This window comes from Amphibalanus amphitrite, unplaced genomic scaffold (genome assembly GCF_019059575.1).
Source record: "Amphibalanus amphitrite isolate SeventyFive unplaced genomic scaffold, NRLGWU_Aamphi_draft 000003F_arrow, whole genome shotgun sequence".
Taxonomy (NCBI): domain Eukaryota; kingdom Metazoa; phylum Arthropoda; class Thecostraca; order Balanomorpha; family Balanidae; genus Amphibalanus; species Amphibalanus amphitrite.
The window spans coordinates 1938674-1953530 of NW_024881500.1; the positions used below are offsets into that span (position 1 = coordinate 1938674).

Consider the following 14857-nt stretch of genomic DNA (forward strand, 5'->3'; position numbering starts at 1 on the left):
ACGTGCTGTGATAGAAGGTGTTCTGAGGCGTTGTGAAGTCTCTGACTGTTTCGTGACGTGTGTCTCCTCTGCGTGTTGCAGTGGCCGGGCAGCCGCCGTCTCCGCCACCCCCTGCCCACGCTGCCGACACGGAGTCCCCGCCGGCGGCCGGCGATCAGGCGAGCACCACCAGTGCGCCGAGAGCCGGTAGCGAGGGCCGTGCTGCTAGTGAGGGGCGCCCGAGCACAGCTACAGGTCTGCGGCGTGCAGGTAGTGAAACGAAGAGCAACCTTCCCGTCCCCATTGGTTCCACCATGCCCGGCAAAGAGCGTCCTAAGAAGGACGACAAGAAACTCCTCAAAGGCCTCCAGATCTTCAAGCGGTCCAAGAGCAAGCCGTCGCTGCACCCGACGCCGTCGATCACCGCTGCGGTGGACGCTGACGCTCCCGCAGCTCCCGGTGCGAGTACCCCGGTGTTCACCCCCGCCTCCCCCACGGTGACCAGCGCCGCCAGTCTGGACCCGTTGATCGGCTCCGAGTCGCCGCCGGCGCCGGCTCCGACGCGGCGCAGCAGTGTCACCCCCATCTCGCTCTCGAGGATCGTGGGCGACGTGCCGGAGCCAGAGCCGGTGACCTGCGACGCGGCGTCGGTCGACGGCTCCTCCGCGACCCCGAGCACGGACACTGAGCTCAACGGCTTCCACGGCGCCATCAACGGCGAACTGGCCGAAAAGCTGCGCAAGGTGGAGGAACTCGAGCGAAAGATCAAACGCATGAAGGAGGACGTGGATCGCGCGACCGAGCGCAAGCGGCGTCAGGAGGAACTCGACAGCAAGATCATCGAGGCGCTCATCTTGGAGAAAATGCAAGGCATGGGACTACTCAAAAGTCAGGTGAGTCCGAGCCTGCGTGGCTCGCAGCTGCTTGTTTGTTTCGTTAGTGTATGGTTTCTTGTTGGTCTCTTAGGAATGGTTGGTATTCTAGCGTCTGGGTACCTACCGAAAGGTTGGTAGTGATGGCTAACTGGAAGACGACAGAAGAAAACACAGAGGCGTGGCCAAATTTAAGGAGTTGCGGGAGGTGTTTTTGTAAGGGCAAGAAAAGCAATCTTAGAATAGTTTATTTCTCTTTTCCTCGTATTTCATCTCAAAAGCTCACAGCTCTTACGGATAAACAAACATCATTCGTCCTCTCTGTATGCCTACTCAAATTCATTTCAGTTGATCAAGGCCACGAACTGCGCTGGCAGGGTAAAGTGGGACAAGGTAGCTGACCGAGCGGACGGCCTTCCATGAACCCGGTGCTGGCCAATGGCCATGCACGGGAGGCCGCTCCCAAATGCGTGGGCGTCCATTAAACACGGCTACCCTGCCGCGTGTTCGGATATTCTGCACGAGCTGGCGTGTGGCTAATCGTTGAGCAATGCTGGCAGTGGGTACTGAGCTAATTGGGTAATCTTCTTTGAAAATGCAGCTAAAAATAATCAAGCTTTATCTAAAGGCTAAGTACTTCTTTGAAAATGCAGCTAAAAACCAGTATAACGCCTTTTGGGGCGACTAACGGAGCGAGCGAGAGGGTGGGCCTTGCACGTGCGAAGTTGCGAGGGGGTAGGTACCTCCAACTGACTTGTGCACGGCACCCTACCAACCGGTCTCTAGCGATATGCCAACTTTAAGCACAATCGGCCCAGCCGTTCTCGAGATCTGGAAGCGGCACCCTGCACGTGCGCACGTGCAAAATGGGTCCCAACTGACTTGTGCACGGCACCCTACTAACTGGTCCCTAACCGTGTACCAAATTTGAGCGCAATCGGTCCAGCCGTTCTCGAGATCTGGAAACGACCCCTGCACGTGCGCATGTGCATTAGCACCCCAACTCTGGCACATGGATATGCATTGCCTAGTGCAGTGGTCGGCAGGTCATTCGGGGTCGTGCCCCCTTTTTGGGCGCCAGGCAGGGCCATTACCCCCACCTACCAGACCCCATTGCTGACACAACTATGTTTACTGAAATTCCATACCGTCCTGGAACTCTTTGGGTATTTGTGCATTTCCAATGCATCAAATTTAAAACATGACACTTCCTCCACAAAACATTCAATGCCTATATCCCAGTAGCGGCGGAACACCTTCAATTAAGGGGGAGGGGGGAGCACTGCCGACTTTTGGTCCCATTCTTTCCATGCAACGCCCATAGGGCTAATGTTAAAATGCAAAAATCAAAGGGTGCACGGTGCCCCGGTGCCCTCCCCGTTCCGCCGCCTATGCTATATCCCATTTAACCCTTGTACGTATAGGGGCGGCGGGTGGTTTTTCGTTAAAAGCTCACGTAAAAGGCATTGGATCACGACCAAATTGTACCCTCGAGCCCATCTTTTTTTCACCAGCCCGGAAAATATCATGACCTGAGACCAGTTTTACCAACAGAAAAATAACCGCCTGCCGGAATTTTTGCCTCAAGACCGCTTCACATACGGAGCGTAAACGCGATGGGCTCGTAAGCGGATAGGGCTTTACCGTTTACGCTCCATATGTGAAACGATCTTTAGGCAAAAATTCCGGCAGGCGGCTTTTTTTTCTGTTGGTAAAACTGGCCTCTGGACCCATAATGACCGTTGGCTTATGAGCTTTTTCTGGAGATCATCTTGAGCCATAAAATCTCACTTCAAGAAGTTATAGCGGGTCCCGATTTTCTCGACACTTTTCATTGCCCTCTTGAATGAGACGGAATGACCAAGGACCTTAAAAATGGGCAGCAGCGGCTTCCTATGGTCACGGGTAGCACGCTCGTCTTTTTTATGCACAGCTCCATATCAGAGTCCGAGAGGCCGCGGGGGTCCGATCGACTCCTCCCCCTTACGTTAGCGGCTGTTGAAACTCCAACAGACGGGCGACGGTTAAAAGTTGCAGCTGCTTTTGAACGACTGTACGGAGGGGTGAGATGGTGAGGCGAGCAGGTACGTGAAAATTGGTATCTAATCAATAGTGTGCTGTGCCTTTGGCCTGGGCTAATCTTTGAACCCTGGGATGCAACAGTCACGATGGCTCCATCACTGGAGCTACAAACTCTAAAAAGATAGGCTTTCTCAGAATCCCTCATTACCCCCACCGAAAGGGCTCCATTACCCCCAAAGGGGGCATGCCCCACCATTTGCCGACCCCTGGCCTAGTGGGTGCTTACCTACATGCCAACTTTCAGCGCAATCGGCCCAGAAGTTACCGAGATATTGCAGCTATTACAAAAGTGACACCTCTTCGTTTTGCACGTGGCACGTGCATAAGGGGTCACCCACATGCATCGGGAATAGTCCAATACTTGGTAGAAGGAATGAAGCTACCCTACAAAAATTACCGCATGTAAATCGGTCAAGTGGTTGCTGAGATATAAGCATCGCAGAATCGTGACCACGGCCGGCCGGCCGGCCGCTCATACTCAGAAATTTCCGTTATTCTACGTAAGACTCCGCTCGCTTCGCTCGTTCCGTAAATAACCAATCTTTATCTAAAGGCTACTATGCTATAGATTTAGAGCTTAGAAGTATTTCTCCACAAGACACAACAATGCACGCTCATTGTTTGTGATGGAGCCGTCAACAGATCCCTCCACAATCACGGAGCCGTGTTGGTCACGGGGTCTCTATGGCAGCCGTATGGGTCCTCAACTTCTGGCGTTGCGTCAGGCGGGTCGCTGAGGGCCGGTTGTGCCAGTGACCTGACCAGCTCATCACCGGTGGCTGGCCAGCTCATCACCTGCGGCGGAGAGTTGGGCTCCGGTGGCGCCGGTCTGGCACGGGCTCCTCCCCACGCAGCGCGGCCGCCGGCAGTGGAGCTGCGCCAGCCATGTGGGTCGCCTGGCTGGCGCGCCTCCTGCGCGCGATCCTCGATATGGTGGAGCGCTGGTGGGTGGGAGTGCAGCACGCCTGGGTCGAGCGAACCCGACTGACATGGATCGTCCTCGACAGCCGGACGTGCGCCCTCATGACCGTGAGTGTCCCGTGGAAGGGTTGTCTTGGTCATTATAATGGACATTACCTCTTAAATCTTCTGGAGACGAGCCAAGCGGTGTTTCTCTGTAAATAGCGTGTCGTGTTGGGGCTTGCTGACGTCTATCATGCAAGTTTTCATGCTAATAAGTTGGCTGCCGATCCGTCCAGTGTCGTGTAAAAGTATAGCAAAAGTATCGGTCGTGCAAAAGCATCGACGGACGTCACAATATGTCGTGCCATCGAGCTGTGGTCGTGGCTATAGGTGTCTACAGATAGCCGGGCCTGTGACTGCATTGATCGCTATATACTGAGCCAAAAATGAAAACACTTTCCTCATGCATTGGTCGTTTTTTCACTAAGCTAGATTGCTTTTTTGAAACAATTCACCAACCACCTAACTGATCAATAAAAAGCAGGAGTATGTAAAGCAAATAATACTCGTACCCTTAAAAATACCGAATTCACCCAGATGCCTAGCAACTGTATGTACCGTTATGTTACATCATAGCGGAATGGGGAAGGTTACATCAGTCGATGTATTTACTCCGGTAGCTTTTAGCATTCGCCGCCTCGCTACGTCAGCGCGCCTGCCATTCTTTCTTGAACTTCGAAGAAATGTTTGCCTTCGTAAGCATGACATTGCAAGCGTAGTTATATGAAACGGGCATTTTTCGCCGGTGGGGCTTACTCCTATAAACATTAACCTTGTTCCGGTGTGGCTGGGTGACCAGCATTGCATCACCGCATTGTCAGTTTGCCGCATTTACAGCATTCCCGACCGCATTATATGAATGCCCCGCCCCCTACTTGTTTGACACTTCAAAGGGCACATGGAATTCATGGCAGAGCTAGAGACGGCGACTCACAAAATTGTCATGATGATGCTTGAACTGTTGGATACCACTGCCCTCTGATAACCAACGAGACATGTTTGGGAAGTTCGCATGTTGTTGTGCTTTAACTGAGTCCCTAAAATTTTCAATGAATTTCCACGATATTACGAATGGAAGCATAAAAGTTTCAGACTGCAGGCCAGACCTGCAAAGTTGTGTCACCTGTGCCACCTCCAAGTCACATAACTTTGAAGCATGAAGAGGAATACGTGACGGTGGCACAGAATTGTCGTCACGCAACATTTATTCAACATATGACCTACTCTGTAGACTGGCAATTTCAGTGTGACATCACGTGACCTGAAGGACAGTGGTCACAGAGCACGTGACCATCTGGCGGCATTTCCGGCGCGTGCCGTGCCGCCGCTGCTGGCGTCCTATCAGATCCTGTGAGGCGCCTCCTGGCATGTCGGCTGTCTGTCGTCTGATCGGAGAATTCTGGTCTCTCTCGGTCGGACCTTAGATGGACCTCGGCTTGATGCTGATGACCGAGATGAAAGGGGCCTTGAGGGGTACGATGCTCCTCGTCCTTGCAGGATAGAAGCTGCTTCGTCCTTGCAGGGTCCAGTGAATGTCGACGTTGTATGAGTGCAGTAAAGTTAATACCGACATCTGTCTACAGATCACTAGGGGAGAGTTTGCCTCTCGTCCAGACCTCATCCACAAATCGCTTAGAACTCACGACCCTAGTCCTTCCTGGCCCCGAACTCTCCTCGGCTCTGTTCAGTCGCCATGCGATGTGGTTGGCTGCCCTGATTCGGTTATCAGGGCGAGACCACCGTACCTCGATCGCATCCCTTATAGAGCGTCTGATGCGCACATTTGGCACCATATCACGGTCTTTGATCCCCAAAACTGGGCATACAGAGACAGAGTTTTATCACGCTGCTTTTTCGCTGCGCCCAAAAACAGCCACGCGGTGACGGTGTGACCCAAGCTGAAAACCTGGTAAAAACGCTGGTCTTAGTCGCATACCGGGACGGTCTGCGGCTGGCGAGAAGGGCCGTCTACCGTTGTGTGCTTCCTGGTCTACCGTTGTGTGCCTTCTGTAGGTTCGGCGAACTCAGCTTCTTGGTTCGACGTCTAAGAACGAGGCCCGGCTCTATAAATGAAGCACGCTCCTTCATCTGAACTGTCAGTGGCGCTGCCAAAGGCCGGTTTATTTAGTCTTGGTCTGAATAACAGCTGATTTCTTTTCGGACGTCGCCAATAGCGTCTGCTAAACGGACAGGAACAGCGCCGTCCGCGTCTGGGTCAACTGCCGTGAACGATAAACAACTTTGCTATGTAAATTGTGGTCGCATGCGAGCTTCTTTTCCTGGGCAGGGTTTGGAACTAAGTATTTACATTTCTACGAAGCCAACGTACCGGATGTCCCTTGGAAGTACAGTTGTTCCTTTTTCCGCCGCCCATCAAAACAACATCATGTGTGGCGTGACCAATGTCGCGACATTCTACATTCTTTACTGTAAGCTCGGCAGAGCTTCAAAAGCTGAGAACTGTCAACTGGAGCTGTTGACCCTTTTGTTGCTGTTGACCACTGATGCCTATCTAGGAACTACGACCGACCCGACATTCAAAACTCACATTCTTACCGCACAGCGCCGACGAATTTTTCACATGTTCTATAGTAACCAGTGAAAATTCTCAATGACACAATGTTACATGACGTAGTGAACCATTCTTACGAGCAGCAGTCATTCGTAAAGTTTGTAAACCGATTAGAGTGCCAGCCAATGACGAGCCGCACGTTGTGTGCCGTGCCAGCAGGGAATTTCAAAGGTCCCAAAACATTTGATTTAATAGAACCTGCAGCCGTCCACTGGTCAGTGGTCAGAGCGAGAGCCCGCCATCCTTTCCCAGCGCCCAGAGTTTATTGGGTGAAGAGCCCAGCGCCCACCTCTGGCCGGTCGTGGCAGGTCTCGTCCCGTGCCGCACGACACACCTCCCTGCCAGCCGACCGACGTTCCTCACATTCCCCGCTCGCCACCGCCGACAGTCGCTCTCCCCTCCCCCCTCCGCTAGGTGCGTCATCCCTTCAATGGGCCACAGCGTCCACACTCCACAGGTCACCTGAAGGTCGTGTGCACAGTAGTCGCGCGGCTACCTCTCTATCTGGCTGGCTTGTCTCTCTGGCTGCCTAAATGCCTAGCTGTCTGGCTTTACCTTCCTGTCTGTCTGGCTGGCTTGTCTCCCTGGCTGCCTAATTGCCTAGCTGTCTGACTTACTTTTGCTGGATGGCTAGGTGGATGTGTGTGTGATGTGTCTGGGTAGTTAGCTGCTTTTTGCGTTTGTCTGTCTCTCTCTGATCCTGTTTTGTCCCTTCTGTCTTCTATTTTTGTGCCTGCTATCTGTATAAAGATTTCCTCCCGCTGAGTCACCCTTTCCTCTTTGGGCGTTGATTGGAACACAGCCTTACAGAACGTTGACCGCTTCTCCCTCGCCCCCGGGGCGGGCCAGTTTGTGCGTGTGCGTGGCCTTGCATACCTGCGTGTGCTTGGGCGTGCTTGTTTGGCGCCCCGGTGCGGCATTTTACATGCACGCATACATACACGTCCGTCGTTCTTTGCACTTACCTGACAGTGTATGCCGCACGCCGGAGTAGGTATGCCTTATGCAATATGCATGCATTACTGGCCAGTGTGCACAACAGTGCTGAAATGTTTTCGTTCCGTTGATTTCCACTAGCCCGTTAGTTAACTAACCCCTCCCCGGGTCACTGGTGGCTTTAAGAAGAAAATCAACCTGCGTGACTTGGTCTGGACATTTGTTGCTGAAAAATGGCGGCTATGTTTTGACTTGAATGCCCTCTGGTGTGTAGATATGTATGGCATATGGCTAGATATTTTTCGTTGGGTTTTCCACGCCGCTTTATGTGTCCATTGATTTACGATCGTACCTTTTGTGGAAGTCATGAACAGTTGGCTTTGCACAGCATCGTTCCATGGAATTCCTCTGGCATTTAAGTTGGTAGAACCTGGCAAGGCAGTTAATCATCGAGTTCGATTTCTTGTAACCGTTCACTGTAAAAAATATTGACGAGCTATGTGTCAAAACAAGGGTCTCGAAACAGTCACCAGGTTGTCAATGCTTCCGGTACCTATCACTTGACTAGTTACCGCTTAGTTAGCTTACAGGCTGAGAACTATCCAGATCGTTATGATCCGGTTTTGTAATGATACCCTAGGTGTACCTTTGTTTTGAAGTGCTGAATTAACTATCAAGGTTGTTTGACGTTTGTTTTCGCCTCAATCCGAAACGAGGAAGACCCTCATCAAATTATTAGGTGAAAGCCAGCCTCAGGATGATCAAAATACTAGGGGTAGTTTTGTCATAGTAATCTGTGAAGGGTGAGGAACAAGCCGTAGCAATGCACTCGTCACTAAACCAGCCTGAGATTATTCGCCTGGTAGCTGCTGCGTTTCCCTACTTGCTGAATCATGTTTGCAACTTTCCATTTCCAGACACTTTTTACGGCAAATAAATTGTTGGGTTATTTGGAAGGTGAATGACAATTTTATTTCTATAAGTCAATACATTTGTATTTCCGATTGCCCTAAAACTTTTTTTTTAATCGTTTGCGGTAGGTTTTTATTGTTCGCAATAAAGTTGCGCATCTGTGAATCCTTCACTTAATGCGTTCCCGGCTTCCCGGCGCCAGTTGCGCTGTGCCGTGCCGCGTTCGGTCGGGGGTGCGAGTGTCTGTGAAGTGCGAGTGTTTATCACTGGGCAAACCTGTATCGTTTCCATTTGTGCAGTGTCTAGTTATGAAGAATTGCTTGCCGATATATGACCTGCAGTGATCGACGTTCTGATTCAATATACCTTGCCATAAGCCATTATTCTCAACCAAATCGCGCAGAGACGTTTGCAAAGTTGTCGAGGGGGGGAGGGGGAACAAGAGCGATTTTAAATGAATTGCTCTCCATGCAGTGCAATAGGACTTAGGTTTAATTTTTCGAAAGTTGTGGAGCCGCCCCCGGTGTCCGGCCTGGCCAACTCTCTCAAGAACCGACAGCTAACGGAACACTGAAGTTTCACTACGACGATTTCCGCCAAAGTTATGAAGAAAAGGCAAGTGCAAGAAGTACAAAACTTCTCTTGGTAATCAAAATTTAGGTTTGGCAAATTCCAAACCCTAAGTCACTACAACTGTGGATATAAATAAGCTGGTTATTGACGGCCAAGCTCTGGCCAATCTGAGGTTCAGACCTATCATCAAGTTCATGAGGCAGCTGCGGTTGGGCGGCTCACGGGCTCCACTGCATAGGCTCAGACAGGTACATACTCTACAAAATGTCTTCTGTGTTCTTAGGTTCAGATCTATCGATAGGTATGTGCATGCTTCTGATTCGATTGATAACTGTAAACGGGCGCTGGAAGTGAAAGGTTCGCTTGATATACGAAAGGTGCATTGCAAGAAAGCACATTATTTCCGAAATACACTTTCATTTTATCTTGAGCGTTTTTGGAATGGGCCGGATGAATTCGTCATCAAACTGGTAAGGGATTTCGTTTGAAGACCACCGATATTTAATAATATGATGGTCTTCAAACGAATTCGCTGGCAAATTCGATGACTGGATTGGGCGGTGTAGGATCTGCTGGTCATCTGACTATGGGTTGATTAGGGCCTAGTTGGGCCCCTAGTTTTGACCTAGTTTGAGCTTCATTCGTTAAGTAGGAACAAGACGATGCTTCTTTTGAACATCGTCACTAAACAAGCCGCCCTCGTTTTGACATTGTTTTTCGTTATTATTGTTACTAGGTACTTTGTTATCATACACAGCATTAACGAGGACCTGCTTCCAAAACAAGGCAGAAACGCTCCAGCTATTTTTGGGACGTGGTAAAAACTAACCGACACCTGGTAACTGTCATCTGACGAACACAAAACAAGCCAGGGGCTTGCAGCGTGTGTCAAAAGTAGGATGCAAAACTAGTCTGTACCCCCGACATTTAGCGTTGAGAATCATTTGACGAGGGGCTAGTCAATATTTTTTACAGTGTTGCTTCAGACATCTGTATAACGGAATCTCACTCTCCTAATAATATTAACGAAGGTACTCCAATGCTTTTGCTGATTTGGTTGATGTTCTTCCTTGTCCTCCGGTGATTAGTTGTCAAATATGTGCACAGGTGGCACACAACCCGCAAACTACCGTAAAGAAGAGAAAGTGGACGTGACATGACATCCAAAAGCCAATAGCCTGCAGAAGTGTCTGGTTACGGAGAGGAAAAGAGCAAAGTGCTTCCATCATACGGTGCTGAATTTGTAGATGTACATGTTCGCTGTCCACATTTTCCCATCTACATGGCTATAAGATGCCCCAAAGTTAAGTTATCGAAGTCAAGTTATCGACGGCCGTATATGCATTTAGGCATATGCAGCCAACCGGCTGTTGGTAGTTGTTTCTCGCAGATACAGCAGAAGTTAGTTCTCTGTTTCTGTGAACTCTTGAAATGTGCGTTCAGAAGAAAACATCCGGGTCATAGCAGATCTATTGCATTTTTAGCTCACTAGGAATGTCTCCCTTCGTTTCGAATCAGTCTGGTCACTACTGGAGAAAACTACTATGGGGTAAGAAAGAGCCAAAGGAAAGCGTCCCCATTTAGGTACTGAGTGAGTTTGCTGGCTTCTTTGCTATGTTAAATTTCACTTAATACCTAGATAAATTTCCTATTTCATCAATTTCTATCCATTAATGAGTGGGCTCACCTCCCATCTTTTCCTGTCACAAAACTATCCTCAGCTTGGAGTAGAAGCCGTCCTTCTCCATTCGGAAGCCTCTGACAGTCATAGACAATCAATTACGATCGCGCGATACCGCATAGCAACCGGATCCTTATCTGCTTTCTTGTAAGAGCCGAAAGCAGGCGGCTCCAGCCTCGCATTTAATCATTCCCAGAAGTCCTTTGTGCGTCTCGGGTCCGCCATGGGTCAGCTACTGATCCTTATGGCAACATGGATATCGAGATAGGCACCTGGCACTTGACTTAGGTAATAAGGAACACCAACATAGGTGACAGGCAGGTGACCTCGCTTCATTTACTCTTAGATACTATACTCGACTAAATAATTCGCAATTTGTTAGCTGGGCCGTTGTGTACTGATGTCTTGAAACGAGAGATTGCAATAAATGCTAAACGGATTGGTCTTTAAAGTCAGGTGAAACCGACTGTATCGCGGCACTGTAAAAGAAGATGATTTTGTTCAAGGCATGTTTTGTTCCGACAGTCACCTTTTGTGATTAAATTGTCGTTCTATGGAGCTTGTCTCAACGAGGAAAATCAATTAGCTATCGTGAATGCAGTTGGTAGCTCGATATGAATCGGTTCGCTGTTTACTTCATTGTTGAAGTCTGAATTCGAGCGTCATAGTGATTTTGTGCCGGTTCCATGTGCGGCAGTTTGCGTCATACACTGCCGATGATAAGAGGTGTTTTAAATCTTTATCGGTTTAATTGTTATCGGACGATCGATGCGCCTCTAGCAAACCGCTACGGTCTCTGGCGCATAAACATGAATGCTCGAGGGTTGGGGCCTACAGCGAACATGGACAAAGCTCACAATCCTGGCATCAGTTTCATACCGACACGGCTGCAGACGTGTAGAAGCAAAATACACAGAAGCGACAGAGCCACGACCGCATCCCGCTCTGCTGCGCTTTGCTCGTGCCCGTGTGCGGTCACACCAGGAAGCCGATGTGCCAAATACGGCGGCAGTCGTGACGGGGCGCCCCGCTGCCCTCCGGAGCTATCTCGGCAAAGGCGGAGCCCGTTCCCTCTACGTCGCACATGAGTGAATTCAGCCGCTGGTTCCAACCCGGAATCTGTGACTGAGCGGCCTCCATCCACAGCAGGCGTCCTGGCTCGTGGGGCCATTCTAGATCCTACAGCCTGCCTGGAGATGCAGCAGACTGTCTGTCTGGATCCCTGCCCGGCCTGCAGACTCGGCCGTTAGCATGCCGGTGCCTCCGCAGTCCGCATTAGAATTCAAAGGCGCCCGCCCATGTGTCGTGGCTTATCTCCGAGACGCGGACCCACACCGTCTGAGGACGCTGCAGTGAGATGTTCAACAGGCCTATGAACATGCAACACTTAATAAATGTGTTAAGTAATGTCTTTTAGCTCAGAGAGTTTCTTTAGGGTAATGTAAAGGTTTCAACTGAAACTTGTGTGAACGACTTTCGACTACGAGCGGTTCGAATCATGTTTATGTTTAGGTCCCGATGGACTGCTCGTTGCCTTACCATTGCTGCTAAATGCGGCTATTTGCTTTTCCAACAACCCTGGCGATAGTGACACTCGTCACAGTCGGCTACTTTGAGTTCACTGCGCTTACTTAATGCTATCGTTGCTCCTACGTGATAACATTCGCTCATTAATTCAGCGAATTCAAAATCACCCAGCGATCCTTCCTTTAATGATAGCCATTTTCCCTTCATCTGATACCTATCTTAGCGTGGGGCCATCAGCTCAGGAAAGTTTGTGCGATGCGGATGTCCGCCTGGAGGTGGTGCGTTCTTTCCGAGCGAGTCACTGGACGCTAGATCCAGACTGGAGCGAACGGGTGGTCAATACCCCAGATCCGGCACACGCAGCGCGAGCAGGTCAATGGAGGGCAGTCGTGACTGCCGACCGCCCCACCCTGACCCCCAACCCACCCAGCACACCTCTACACATAACGGCCTGCTCCACACCCACCCTGCCGGGCCCACATCCGGAGCACATACGCCCACCGAGCGAGCACAGCCGCTCCGCTCCACCCCCACTGTCAAACAGGCTCCGCGCTGTGGCCCGCACCTACCGCAGAACGATGACCGCGGTGCACCGACCGTGGTGGGCTGAACTCAGCAGGTGACCGCAACTGAGACCGCAGTGGGATGACCCGTGACCGCAGGGTGACGGGCGCAGCTGCAGTGCACCGTTCACAGCCCATGAGGGTATCGATGGACCGTGTCCGCAGGCAATGTCCCTCATGATCAGACCGTTACGGTGGTGAACGAGTCGCCGTGCGGACGACTGAAACGGACCGTGACCACGGCTGTCCTGCTCCAACTCCTGCGGTCGTGTTTAGGGTTGTGTGTTTAGAGAAGGGTGGCTGCGTTGATTGCTGACGATTTAGCTCATGACGATGACTCATTGATGTGCAGACTGCAGAGGTGTCCAGGCTTCAGACTTCTTCCGGCGCTGGTTGCATCAGCGATTGCGGTAACCGGAAAGATAGCGGAAGTTACCGGAAGGGTAGCGGAAGTTACCGGAACAGCTGCCGGAAACATCTGAATAGCCCGGATATTGCAGGATTCCGTTTGTTTTAGGAAGATCGACGAATCGGCGACAGTGTGGCGCAATCATAACTTCTGAACACTTCCTTACGGAAAGTGAACTTGGTGAAGGAGTGGTAGGCATAGACGATATGGTTATGAGGTGAACATGCAGTCGGGTAAGCCCCGATTGGCAGCGATTCAGATTGTTTAAAATGTAACAGCAAAAAGTTACGCTTGTATCCAATGCTCACACCCTCCGGTATTGAATTCATTTCGCAATCTCTTTCATTGCACACGACTCCACCATGCTTGCTCGCAACTGCACGGTGTTCGGGCACGTCGATATGCCACGCTGCCAACTGGCTGCTCCACCGGCTTGTTTTTACAGCGCGTTTGATCAGTTTTGCTTGGAGTTCCGCCATCGCTTCGATCAGAAGTCAGATGCCCAGCCGTCATTTCGGTCACAACAGTGCTGCTCTGGTTGAAGCGGAGCGAACATTCCTGTTGCCACCGTTCTCGGGTGCTGGACTTGCTCCTGTCGAAATGTGGCGGCGCTTTGTCGTGAGTCATTGCGTCGGGAAGTTTTTGGGACAGCGCTGTGGACGTGCTCCATTGTAGTACCTGCACGTTCCGGTGTTGTTCGTGACGTTGGTGCATGTTTTTCGGTTCCCTTTTGTCGTGCAACATGTCAAACATGACATCGCCAATAGGTTTATGTGATTGGTGACAAGGTTTTGAACGTTTAACATTGAGGAAATCTTAGCTTTCCAATCTGACCGCAGTACCATGTTTACCCTATTTATACCCAACCACAAATTATCACGTTCGTAAGCAAAACCACTACATGATGACTCTGCCGGATGCGTGACAACAGCTTGGGACTCGGGTCTTCCCTGGGTGCTGACCCGTCTTTGTGGTTCCCCTCCAATTCCATTGTTTTACCTGACCAAGTGTCCCTCTCCTTCCCTCCCAATGAACTCACTCAGTAGCTATCTGTAGAGCCCGCCTCCGGACCGGATCTCCCCCTCCCCGGGGACCGGTGACCCTGCCCGAGAGATAGTCCCCCCCCCCCCCCCCCGAACCGATGATAGCTCCCTGACCTGTGGATGAGAGGGCCCGCCGTGCGGCTGTTCTCTGTCAGCAGATATCCGGTCGTTGATGGCCTGCCACACCGTACGAGGCTGAAAATAAACACGCCTCCCGACGTGTACCGTCCACGTGCGCCGTGCACCGTGCAGGCCCCTCCTGACCGGCGTGCACTGACCGGTCCGGTCCGGCCTGGACCCAGCTCGGCTCTGTCGGGCCATGTGGCGTACGGATCAACACAGAGAGACAGGCCGGCTGGGAGAGACCCAGGAGCCAGCGCCGGAGAGGCTTTGCTTTAGCCCGAGTGGCTTTAGTAACAGACTGCGCAGCTGTGACATTAGTCGCTGTGATGTGGCTGCAAGACAGCGTGCATTAGTGACTCGAGAATCTTTGACGTTACCAAAGGCTGACGTACGAGTATGTAAGTCTACTTTGCATTCAGACAGCGTCCCAGGACCTGAGCGCACGTCCGTTCAAGTCTGGCCCGCCCTCCCGTTGCCTTTCAGTTCAACCTTCAGGCTCCGCGTCGGACTGGGGACATCGGGCACTGGGCTCGCTGCTCGGCGCTGATTATAGGGCTGATAATCCCGGGACTTTTTGGCAATCCCGGGATCCCGGGATTTTAGAAATGCAATCCCGGGATAT

General features: G+C 51.2%; 1 protein-coding gene across 3 annotated transcripts in view; it reads left to right on the plus strand.

The window, feature by feature from the left end:
- LOC122367310 (NAD(+) hydrolase sarm1-like) overlaps positions 1-14857 on the plus strand; it is a 97943-nt gene that overhangs the window by 30101 nt on the left and 52985 nt on the right. For 2 of the 3 annotated variants that reach the window (XM_043340365.1, XM_043340671.1), the window contains exon 2: positions 82-872. In XM_043340365.1, coding sequence (XP_043196300.1) covers positions 82-872 — 791 coding nt within the window. Of the gene's footprint in view, positions 1-81; positions 873-3802; positions 3963-14857 lie in introns of those variants that run through there. The other variant, XM_043340504.1, reaches the window with a different exon arrangement.